The following is a 13,153-nucleotide window of genomic DNA, read 5'->3' as shown; positions in this document are numbered from 1 at the left end:
GCTTAAAAATATCTAAGTCAGTCAATTACCACATGACTCCATTCCTGTCCAGTGTTTTAAGAAACGTCAAACCCTTATTGGATTTAAGTCTGTTTTCCAACTCCCATTTAAGCCTGACCCAGTCTGAGGAGCCTAGAGTATAGGGGGTGAAGAGTTTCTCTTTCTTATTATTTTTAGACTCATGTCCTCCCTCCCTCTTAGCTGATGGTTTCCAGCCCCTTCTGGAGTTTCACTGAGAGTGAGGTGAGATAAAGGGGCAAGAGGTCTGCTGATGGGGGTGACTCTCTGACCTGAATACCACTGCCCCCCTCTCTTCTAGGTGTGTGACAGTCTTCCCCTCTGTTGGGGGCCCTGAACTCTTCCACTATTACTTCTGGGCAACTTTCCTTTTATTTCCTGCCTCTCCTTCCCAAAACCATACCTCCCTAGAAATAACCTTTATCTTAAATTTTGTGTGAACATTTTAAGAAATGTTTTTTTAAAGGTTTAACATACATGTGTATCAAAGTATATTGTTACATTTTGCCAAATGTATTACTTAGCAATGTATACCCTTTCCTGTGATTTGCCTTTTTCATACAAAAAATTATTTGGTATTGATGTATGTGTCTATATTCACTCATATGAATATATCACAATCTATTTGGCTGTTCTCCTATTATGACTTGTAGTTTTTTAACTTTTAAGTTTTTAGTCTAGAATAGATGTGGAGTGTAGTATGAAGTAGAATAGAAATCAGATTTCTTTATTTTTCTATGTATAGACTACCAACTGTGCAAACACGGCCCTTCTGATCTGCCGTGTCACGACTGTTACATATCCTAGCTCCCCGTGTGCATCAGCCTGTCTCCGTCTCTCTTCTGTTTCATTACGGTATTTGACCTTCCCTAGGTCACGCTGACAAATTTTCTCTATCTAGGTAACTTGTGTGAATAGCACCCTGTCTTAGATCTTCTTGGCCTTTGTTCTTGCATTTAAATGTTAGCTTCAGCTAGTCAAGTTCCATTAAGGGGAAAAAAAAGCACAACAACCTGTTAATAAAAATCACTTCTTCCAACCAAATTCTGCTTTATAGCTGCAGTTAGATCCTGGGTGGAGATTCCCAACTCTTCTTGCAGTAGGATCCTCTATTTGCGCTCCTAGAATTTTAGGCCCAGGACAACTTCCTGACTCTCCATAAGGATAGAGGGTTATTATTTCAGTCTTCCCTTACTCATAATGTGTCTTTGCCTGTGCCCCAGTGAAGGGTGGCTTTGCTTCCTCCCTCTCAGTAGTTTAAAGCTTCTGCTGTGTGGGGGAGATGAGGGTGGGAGGAGAGAGGGGAGGTGGGAGTGAAGGGGAGGGAGCAGGGGCTTCAGGGCCAGCACCCTCCAGGCCCTCCTCCCTGGCCAGGATCACCTCTTTTGAGGCCTATGTTTAACTGTTTAATGCCCAGCCAAGGCTTTTGCTTCTTATGAAAGAAGGTTCAGGGAAGTGAATGAGACTTCCTCCCTGTTTCCTCCCACCCTCTCCAACCTCCCACTAATGACCTTGCCCCATACTCCCACACCACCAGCAGGGACTCTCTCTGGTTCACTCTCTGCTGGTCTTTCTCCTGAGGCCCATGGGAAGGAGCTTTCAGGTGAGTGCAGCTCCACTTTGAAAGGTGCCTCAGCATTTCCAGACTCACAGACCAGCACATCTTGGCCTTTGGCAGTTTTTTGTTTCTGTTTTTTCTATTTTTAGACATTTCTTATTTATTTCTTTTGTGGCCAGTACCATGTTTCCCGCTTCTATGCTATTCCGCAAGTGAGACTGTTCCTGTGTTGAGACTCTCCTTGGAATGGCTTATTCCCTTGGATTTCTGGTTAGTTCTTGGATGGCTTAAGCAAAGTGACAACTTTGTGATTTATCCATTTTGTTTCATTGCTTGTTGGGCTGCTTCTTTCTACATCAAAAGCCAAAGCAGAATGCCTTATAATTGACTTTTGTGTAGCAATCTCAAGTGTTTTAAATTTGCTAAACTCATTTGCTGATTCTAGTACATTTTCTATATATTCTTTTGGATTTTCTGAGTAGGGGTAAATATTTTTCTAAGCAGATAATCACATTACCTGCAGATAATTTATTTTAACGCCTTTTAGCATATTATACATTTCTTTCTGTTACAGTATCTAGGAGCTTATTAAATATAAACAAAGTTAATGGGTGTCATTCTGTTCAGGCTGCTCTAATCAAACATAAAAAAAACTGGATGGCTATGTGTGTGTGCTAAGTCACTTCAGTCATGTCCAACTCTTAGCAACCCCATGGGCTGTAGCCCACCAGGCTCCTCTGCCCATGGGGATTCTCCAGACAGATGGCTTATAAACAAATGTATTTCTCACAGTTATGAAGACCAGAAGTCTAAGATTAAGGTACCAGCATGGTAAGTTTCTGGTGCAGGCTGTCTCCTGGGTACAGATTGCCAACTTCTCGCCGTATACTGTCATGATTGAAAGGGGCAGGGTACTAAACCGATTTACAAATGCTTCACCTGAATGACCTGAAATCACTTCCCAAAAGCTTCATCTCCAAATGCCATCACTTTGGGCATTATGTTTTCAACACAGGAATTTTGGAGGGATACAAACATTCAGACCATTAGCAGTGGGCTTCCTTGTTGTGATTTAAAAAAAAATATTTTAAACATTTCACCATCACATACTATCCTTTCCATACATTTTAAAAACTCTTTTTCACTTACAGTTATTTTTTTTTTCAGTTTAAGAGGTGTTTCCTTTTTGTTTTTAACTTAAATGTTTCTCCTGTATCTATTGAACTTATCTATATAATTTTTTCCTTTGAACTTTTACTTAATGCTATGAATTATATGATGGACTTAATGTTGAATCAGACTGAAAGTCATGGAATAAACCTATCTTGGTCATTGTGTATTATCTATGTTTATACATTTCATACATTCTTGCGTGCAGTGTTAGTATTCACTTGTTAGATTAATCGTGTTAATTGTGATTTTCCAATTTTCTTTATCCTTAACTGATTTTTTCCTTTTGTGATCTATCAATTATTGAGTTATGTTAAAATTTTCTGATATTATATTGAATTTGTCAATTCTTCATTGTAGTTCTGTCAATTTTGCCTTATATATGTGTGAGGCTGTTGTTGGATGTGTATAAGTTTAAAAATGTTACATCTTCTCGGACTTGCTTATGGTGTTGATTTCATGGGTATATACTTATCCTTAAACTTATCAAGTTGTTTATATTAAATATGTAAGGCCTTTTATGTGTCAATCATAACTCAATAAAGTAGTTTAAAATAAGACAGCTACTTGCAGTGTTACAAAAAAGAATTGTTACATCTTATTGATGAGTTGAAAATTTTATTGGTATTTAATGACTACGTTTATATTTATAATGCTTTTTTGTATTACAGCCTAGCGGGTATAGCAAAATATGCATAACATAAAATTTACCATTTTAGCCATTTTTGAGAGTGCAGTTCTGTGGCATTAAGTATATTCACATGGTTGTGCAACCATTACCACTGTCCATCTCCAGAACTCTTTCTTTCTTTTTTTTAGAACTGTTTTTTTTTTTTAATTAGAGAGCTTAGTCCGATTACACTTGGACTGCTTGTGTGGATAGTGCAGAGTGAGATGGTGTGTTGGAAGGTCAGTGAGAAGGTAGGGAAGTACCAGATCATATAGGGAACTGTAGGCTGCATAGGGGTTTATATTTTATTCTTGGTGCCAGAGGAAGCCATTGGAAAGTTTTATATAGGATAGTGAAATAATTTATATTTTTTAAAAGATCACTTGCTTTGAAAAGTATAGGACAGGGTGAGAGTCAAAGTCTCCAGGCTCCTTGGAAAGCTACTGAAATAATACAGGTGAGAAAAGAAGATGGTCAAAGCAGTGCACTTGAGAAAAGACAGGATTCGATGGTGGATTGCCCGTTGTGGGAATGAGCAAGAGAGCCATCAAGAATTTGCTAGGGTTTTAGTTTGTAGCTAGGTAGAGGATGCTGTCATTTTCTGAGATTTGGAGTGCAGGGTTAGGCAGGGTGAGTGAGACTTGCACACAGGAAATATTAAGTGTGAAATACCTATTAGGTACCTAGGTAAAGATGTGAAGTTGACAGTTGCCTGGATATACAAATGCACACCGCAAAAATAGCAGGAGCTCTGCATTTGGTAGTTGTTCCAATATAAATGGATGTATATAGAGAAGAAAAGGCCTGGGGCACTCCTGGAAGAGAGATTAGGCAGAAGAGGAGGCCCCAGCCAAGAAAACAAAGAAGGAATAGTCAATAAAATAGAAAAAAAAAAAAAAAAGAGGGGGGTAAAGTGGGGACATGTAAGCCAAGGGAGGCAGATGTTTTGGAAAGTATGGAGTAAACCACTGTGACCCATGTGACTGAGAGACTGAGTAACATAAGAACCAAGAAGTGAAGTGACCTTTGGATATGGCAACCTTCCAAGCTGTAGTAACCTTGATTAAAGCAGCTTCATTGGCTTGGGATGAGAGCAGTGGGCTGGAGAAACAGCACGGGTACTGGAATTGGAGTTTATCAGGTATAGGTAGTTACGTTTGATGGCTACTGCCTTTCTGTAGTGTTTTCCCCATTCAACAGATATTCCTCTCCACCTCAGGAACTTCCTGACTCCTAATTTTAACCCCATCCTTCATTGCCCAAACCCTCTTCTCTCCTTTAAAAGCTGAATTCTTACCTCTCCTGTAAGAGTGGAGCTTGATTGCCCCCCAAGAGCCATCCTGGACACTTGAATACAAGAGACTCATTTACTTTTCCAGTGGTGGGAGAAGTGGGATGGCAGGGTAAATAATTAAGGTGTCTGCCTTGCTATTGGTCAGTGACTCAAGATGCAAAGAGGTTAATAGTTTTTTTTTTTAATTACGGTAATAAGCTTTATTTTTTAAGAGCAGTGTTAGGATCAAGCAACATGGATCAGAAAGTACAGACAGTTCCCATGTGCCTCATCTCCACACATATCTCCCTCACTTTGTGTCTGACACTACAGTGGTTTATTTGTTCCAATCCATGAACCTATACTGACACATCATCAATCACCCGAAGTCCATAGTTTATGTTAGGATTCACTCTTGGTGTTGTACTTTCTATGGATTTTGACAATTCTATAATGACACATATACATCCTATATTATAATACAGAATATGATGCCCTGAAAGTCCTCTCTGCTCTTCCTGTTCATCCCTGACATCTACACTGTCTCTATTTTGCTGTTATTATTCAGTTGCTAAGTTGTGTCCTACTCTTTGTGACCCCATGGACTGCAGCAAGCCAGGCTCCCCTGTCCTTCACAATCTCCTGGAGTTTGTTCAGATTCATACCCATTGAGTTGATGATGCCATTCAACCATCTCATCCTCTGTTGCCCCTCTTCTCCTTTTGTCTTCAATCTTTCCCAGCATCAGGGTCTTTCCCAATGAGTCAGTTCTTCTCATCAGGTGGCCAAAGTATTAGAGCTTCAGCTTTAGCAAGGGTCCTTCCAATGAACATTCAGGGTTGATTTCCTTTAGGATTGACTGGTTTGATCTCCTTGCTGTCCAAGGGACTCTCAAGAGTCTCCTTCAGCACCACAATTTGAAACCGTCAGTTCTTTGGTGTTCAGGCTTCTTTGATGGCTCAATGGGTTAAGAATCCACCTGCAATGTAGGAGTCACAGGAGACATGAGTTGATTCCTGGGTCAGGAAGATACCCTGGAGAAGGAAATGGCAACCCACTCCAGTATTCTCGCCTGGGAAATCCCATGGTTAGAGAAGCCTGGCAAGCTACGGTCCATGGGGTCGCAAAGAGTTGGACATGACTGAGCACATAAGCACAACAGTCTGACCATTTAACCACTGTGCTGTGCTCTTTCAGATTGCTTACAGCTTAATAATTACAGCCTTCTTTATGGTCCAACTCTCACATCCATACATGACCACTGGAAAAATCATAGCTTTGATTATATGGACCTTTGTTGGCAAAGTGATATCCCTGCTTTTTGAAATGCTGTCTAGATTTGCCATAGCTTTCCTTTTAAGAGAAAGTGTCTTTTAATTTCATGGCTGCAGTCACTATCCATGGTGATTTTGGAGCCCAAGAACATAAAATCTGTCACTGTTTCTACTTTTTCCCCTTCTGTTTGCATGAAGTGATGAGACCAGATGCCATGATACTAATTTTCTGTATGTTGAGTTAGTTTCAAGCCAGCTTTTTCACTCTCTTCTTTCACATTCATCAAAAGGCTCTTTTGTTCCTCTTCACTTTCTGCCATGAGAGTAGTATCATCTGAATATCTAAAGTTATTGATATTTCGCCTAGCAATCTTGACTCCAGCTTGTGATTCATCCAGCCCAGCATTTTGCACAATGTACTCTGCATAGAAGTTAAATAAGCAGGGTGACAATATACAGCCCTGTCATACTCCTTTCCCAATTTTGAACCAGTCTGTTGTTCCATGTCTGGTTCTAACTGTTGCTTCTTGACCTACATACAGGTTTCTCAGGAGATGGATAAGGTATTCCCATCTGTTTAAGAATTTTCCACAGTTTGTTGTGATCCACACAGTCAAAGGCTTTGCATAGTCAATGAAGCAGAAGTAGATGCTGTCTCTATAGTTTTACCTTTTCCAGAATGTCATGTAGTTGGAATCACACAGTGTGTTGCTTTTCATATTGGCTTCTTTCACTTAGTAGTATCCATTTAAGCTTCCTTCATGTCTTTTCATGACTTGATAATTCATTTCTCTTTACCACTGAATACCATTCCATTGTCTGGATATACCTCAGTGTTTTAATCCATTCACATACTAATTAAGCAATCTTGGTTGCTTCCAAGTTTTTGGCTACTTTGAATAATGGTGCCATGAACATTCTTGTTCAGGTTTCGTGTTTAACTCATTTGAATAAATACTAGGGAATTTGTTTGCTGGATCATATGATAAATGGCTTTCAAAGTGGCTGTACCATTTTACATTTCCACCAGCAATAAACAAGAGTTCTTGTTGCTCTTTATCCTCACCAATATTTGGCATTGTAGGTAAATTTGGCATTTTGGATTATTGCCATTGTAATAAGTGTGTAGTGGTATCTCATGGTTGTTTTAATTTGCATTTCCTGATGATATATGATGCGTATACTTGTCCTTTCATACGTTTATTTGCATCTGCATGTCTTCTTCAGTGAGGTGTCTGTTTAGACCCTTTGCCCACTTTTCACTGGGCTATTTGTTTTCTTACCGTTGAATTTTAAGAGTTCTTTGTATTGTGGGGGTTGGCATCTATCAATCCAAAATATGGTGTTTTGGCTTAAGGATTACTTTTAGTCAAAAGCAATTAAGAAAAAGCAGACATATAGAAAGGCAGGATGATTCTTAACCATCAGAGACAACTGGAGACTTCTACCAGTCTAGAGACATTGAGAGAATTCTTCACAAGAAGCACTATTAAAACCAACCCTTCTCTTACAATAGTTTCTCCCATATATTTACTTTTTCAGTTTGCCACCCCTAAAAGTCTTATCCCCTTTTTCTGTCTCTTGTCAGTGAAGTTGCTCAGTCGTGTCTAACCCTTTGCGATCCCATGGACTGTAGGCTCCTCCATCCATCGAATTTTCTAGGCAACAGTACTGGAGTGGGTTGCCATTTCCTTCTCCAGGGATCTTCCCAACCCAGGGATCGAACCCAGGTTTCCCTCATTGCAGGCAGACGCTTTACCGTCTGAGCTATCCCCTTTTTCTGTCTCTTGTCACTTCCCCACAAATATATTACTCTTTATTAAGATGCTACATAAGCCCCAGGTTCTAAACATTCCTTTGAATTACTCATCACTGAGGCTTCTCCCTGGGTAAGGATGATACACATTAATAAATTGTTAACTTTTTATTGTTAATATGGCCTTTGTCAGTTTAATTTCTAGGGTCCCAGGCACAGAACCTAGAAGGGTAGAGGAAAAAGAGATTCTATTCTTCCCCAATAGTTTATTTTGGATAACAGTCCTTTGTCAGATATGTTTTTCATAACTATTTTCTCCCAGCCCACATCTTGTATTCTAATTCTTTTGACAGTGTCTCTCACAGAGCATAAGTTTTTAATTTAACAAAGTATGGCTTGTTGATTTTCTTCATTCATTGTGAAAGGATACTCTAAGGATTGTGTCCTTAAAGTTGTATCCAAAGAGTCATCACCATACCCAAGTTCTTTAGATTTTCTCCCATGTTATCTTCTAGAAGTTTTACATTTTACATTTAAGTCTGTAATTCATTTTGAGTTAAATTTTTGTGAAGGGTATAAGGTCTGTGTGTAGATTTATTTTTTCTTGATATAGATATCTTAGCTTAGGGCTTCCCAGGTGGCTCAGTGGTAAAGAATCTGGCTACCAAAACAGAAGACACAGGAGACAGGTTTGATCCCTGGGTAGGGAAGATCCCCTGGAGTAGGAAATGGCAACCAACTCGAGTATTCTTGCCTGGTGGGTTACAGTCCATGGAGTTGCAAAGAGTCAGCACGACTGAGTGACTTAGCACACACACACATCTTAGCTTAACATTTGAATGTTGTTTTTCTTGCTTATAAAGCACATGCTCATTGCAGAAATTTCCTAAAAGGCAAATATAAAGAAGACAATGAAAATCATGACTGTTAACACTTTGATCAATTACGGATTAGTCCTTTTCAATATTCATTTCAACATTTTTCACTATACTTCTTTATTTTAGACATTATAATGTGACTGCTTTCCTTAGGTAATGAAAAACTGTTTGTAAGAATCATTTTAATGGATGCTTTTTTTCTAGGTAGATCAGGTGTTATCATTTAGTTAATTTTCCTATTTTGGCATTTTTATTTCTAACTTTTATCATAATGCTGTGATGAACATCTTTGTGTGGAAAACTTTTCTTCCCCTCTGTGTTTCAAGTTATGTCCTTAGGATAGAGACCTATCAGTAGATTTATGGGATCAGAGGGAAAAAAAAAAAAATTAGAACTCAGTGCATAGTTTCAAACTGCTTTCTAGTAGTGTACCATTTTACCATTTCATTAATGTCCGTCTCTCAGTTCTTATCACTATTAAATCCTATCTTTTAAAAACTTCCTTAATGTGATAGGTGAAAAATCACATCCCATTGCTGTAATAGACATTTCATCAATTACTAATGAAATTGAATAAATGTTACTCAAATATTCATTTGTTAACCATTTGTGGTATTTTTTATTTATAAATTATATGTTTATGAACTTACTAATTTAAACCACTGTTTTATCCAAATTGCTTGATATTTGTTGGTTTGTTTTTAGGAAAACTGGAACAGCTTACATAAGAAAGGTATTTCAACATAATACTCCTGAAGGATTTTTGTCCTCAGTTATTGCAGAACTGATAGACCCTTTTGGAATAGAGGAAGTAAATGAGAGCTCTTGTTTGTCCAGTTCCCTTTCCATTAGTGAAGCTGGAAATCACTCCTATAAACTTAGCCTTCAGTTACAAAGTAAGTGTGATGATATTTCTGATGGCTGGGAAAGATGAAGAATTATCTTTTGGGATGAGTGTTCATGCTCTTTTATAGAACAATAGATTTCAAAATTTAAACCAATTGATAATCTACAGAAGTCTACATATACTTAAATTCCTAGAGGAATTCTTTATTTTTAATATAATAAAACCTGATTTCTCCACTGGGATGAATAACAGGCATCTTACATTTAATACGTTCTCTCACTTGATTATTGCAATAGTCTCTCTCTCTCTTTTTTTTTTTTGGTCAGGTTTATTAAGGTATAACTTACATGCAGTAAAATTCACTCTTTTCAGTGTATGTCTATGGATTTTGATAAATCCATTCATTCAATGATGGAGCCACCATTGTGATCAGTCCCATAAAACTCTCTCCTAATTCTTTGCTCTCCCAACCCTGGCCCCTGGCAACCAGTGATCTGTTTTCTGTTCCCCAAATTCTCTCCTTTCCAGAATGTTACATAAATGGAATCATACAATAGACAGAATTTTGACTCTACCTTAAGTATTTGTGTACAGGGTTTTGTGTATACATATGTTTTCACTTCTCTGGAATAAATGCCCAGGAGTGCAATTGCTGGGCTGAATAGTAATTGCATATTTATTGAGTTGGCCAAAAAGTCTGTTCGGGTTTTTCATAACATCTTACAGGAGAACCTGAACAAACTTTTTGGCCAACTCAATAGTTTTTAGGGAAACTGATTTCTCTGCTTTCCTTCTTGCCCTTTCTCTGTCACATGCCCAGTCTATTCTCAACAGAGAAGCTTAAGTGATCTTACTAAAACATAAGTTCAATCATACCCCTTGTTGATTTTCTGTCTGTATGACCTATCCACTGATGAAAGTAGGGTGTTAAAATCCTCTACTATTTGCATATTGCTATCTATTTCTCCTCAAAGTCTATGAATATTTGCTTTATTATTTAGGTGCTCATTTGTTAAGTGCATAAATATTTACAAATGTTATATCTTTTTGTTTGACTCTTATTATATAATAACCTTCTTTAGCCTTTGTCTTAAGGTCTACTTTCTCTGATATAAGTATTGGTATCCCAGACTTCTTTTGATTTCCACTTGCATAGAATATCTTTTTTCATTCCTTCACTTTCAGTCTGCATGTTTCCTTACATCTAAAATGAGTCCCTTGTAGGCACCACATAGCATATCTTGTTTTTGTTTCTAAATCAACTCAACCACTTTATATCTTTTGATTGAAGAATTTAGGTCATTTACATTTAAGTAGTTATGGATAGGTGCGCAGAGTCAGACACGACTGAAGCAACTTAGCAGCAGCAGCAGCATGCATTGATCACCACCTTGTTAATTTTTTTTGGTGTTTTATACCAAAAAAATACCAAAATACCAAATTATGTTGTACACCTGAAACTAATATTATGTATCAATTATATCTCAAAAAATCAAAAGGTGGAGAGGAGAGTGAGTGACCAGCATCATGCATGTGTACTCAGTCACTCAGTCATGTCCAACTCTCTGCGATCCCATGGACTGTAGCCTGCCAAGCTCCCCTGCCTATGGGATTTCCCAGGCAAGAATACTGGAGCAGTTTGCCATTCCCTCCTGAAGGGATCTTCCCAACCTAGAGATCAACCAGCATCTCCTGCATTGGCAGGTGAATTCTTTACTACCGAGCCACCTGGGAAGCCCAGTGGTCAGCATATATGATAGTTAATGCTGCTAGATTAGATGAGATCACTGGGAAAGCAGGTGTAGATAAAGAAAGGAAAAAGTTTAAGATCCAGTCTCCGGTATTCCAACATTTAGTGGTCAGAGAGATGGGGAAGACTGGATGGTCTACTAGGAGAAGAGAGTATGTCTCAGAAACCAAGTGAAGAAGTTACTTCAAGAAGGAAAAAGTGATGCTGTGCTACATGCTGCCAAGAGGTAGGTTTAGAAAAGAGGTCAGAAGAGAAAACTGCCCGATGGATCTGTGTCAAAGTCACTGGTAAAGTTGACAAAAGCTGTTGTTGGGTGGAATCATGTAGACAAAAATGACATGTAGTCATTGGGTTAGGGTCAAAAAATTACAAGAGGCAGGGAATTGAAGACAGTGAATAAGGCAATCCTTTTGGGGAATCTCACAGTGAAGGGGAAAAGAGAAATGAGATGGTAGTTGAAGGAAATGTAGAAAAGGGTTTTTTGTTGGTTTGTTGAAATGGGAAAAATTAGAACATGTGTGCATAATAAAGGAATTATGAGGTTCTCTTCAGACTACTTCTTTTTTTTTTTTCCAGAACAAGGTGAGTATCATTGTTGATGTGTTTCAAAAACATTTTATTTTATTTTATTTTATTTTTTTTTAATTTATTTTATTTTTAAACTTTACATAACTGTATTAGTTTTGCCAAATATCAAAATGAATCCACCACAGGTAAACATTTTAAAATAATGACTTCCCTCGCCTTCAAACAGCCATCTTTTGACTTCTCTCATATCCACTCTGATGGATTTTCTCCAATCTCTAGGTTATTAAGGCTCTTACTAGTTCTATAGAAAAGAAATCAACTTTCTCATAATTACTTAACCCAATGTGGGTTGTTTTTTGCTGAGAATTTTATAGAACTAGTTTTACAGTAGAAGTTGTGATACACTTTCAACAAAATAATTTGAATTATGACCAGAAATCTGACAAATATGTTCTCTAGTTAAGACCATAGTTTAAAAACTCAAATAATATATTCCTCAGTTATGTCCACCAGTATTGCTTGGAGAACATTGGCCATTCTATTTTATGCCAAATCATTCTTGTTTTAGCTCCAGGTGTTATCTCCTCATTTCAAGATTCGGATATAGAAAAGACTGTGGTGATTCCTGGTTATAGCAGCTTCCTGATCACAGCGATATTAGACAACGAGAATGCTTTAGCTGTTGCTACCATGCCTGAGATAGTCCCCCATAACATGACCTTTCGAAAAGACTCCTGGTTCTTATACAACTTTGGAAAAAGGAATGGACAAACATGGAACATATATGCAAAACCATGTAATTACTGGTTTCAACAACATGATGATTCACTATCCCTCAGTGTCCTGAAATACATTGATCTGGGGAAATCTCACACTTTAAAAATGAAGGTCATACCCAATACAAAACGTAAGTTTATTTTTATTGGGAAATAACAAGAGGAGATATTATTGCTTTTCTTGCATGTAAAATACACTCTTTGATATTTCCTTTATCTTTGGTTTCATTAGTAGGTGGCATTCTATCACTAACAGTATAACCTTCTAATTATTGAGCACTTATGCAAAACTCTGTATTAAATGTTTTTATACATTTAAAATTTATGGTTTATGACTACCCTAATGGGCTAGATTATAATCCTTATTTTATAAATGAGAAAAATGAGGTTATATGACCAGCCCAAATTTACAGAGGATTTTAGTTTAAATTTTAGCTGCCCTCTGAAAAGAACACCTTTTAATTACCTTGTTATTGTTATAACCATTTCAAATATTTATTTTAAGCAAAAAAAAAAACTTTTAAATAGAATTCTATACTTTGCTCCATTTTCCAAGTATTTATTTAAAGTATTTATGTATTTAAAAATATAAAGCTTACTAAAGATGATGATAAAATAGCATGCTAGAAAAAAGCAAAACAAAACACTTTAGTAA

At 37.4% G+C, this 13,153-nt stretch overlaps 1 protein-coding gene across 1 annotated transcript in view; it reads left to right on the top strand.

Annotated features, from left to right (window-relative positions):
* CATSPERB (cation channel sperm associated auxiliary subunit beta) overlaps window positions 1-13,153 on the top strand; it is a 126,403-nt gene that overhangs the window by 85,163 nt on the left and 28,087 nt on the right. The window contains exons 17-18 of the mRNA XM_055555899.1: window positions 9,303-9,493; window positions 12,297-12,629. Coding sequence (XP_055411874.1) covers window positions 9,303-9,493; window positions 12,297-12,629 — 524 coding nt within the window. The remainder of the gene's footprint in view (window positions 1-9,302; window positions 9,494-12,296; window positions 12,630-13,153) is intronic.

This window comes from Bubalus kerabau, chromosome 19, assembly GCF_029407905.1.
Source record: "Bubalus kerabau isolate K-KA32 ecotype Philippines breed swamp buffalo chromosome 19, PCC_UOA_SB_1v2, whole genome shotgun sequence".
Lineage (NCBI taxonomy): Eukaryota > Metazoa > Chordata > Mammalia > Artiodactyla > Bovidae > Bubalus > Bubalus kerabau.
Note: the sequence above shows the minus strand (reverse complement) of the source record. Positions and strands in the feature narration are given on the sequence as shown.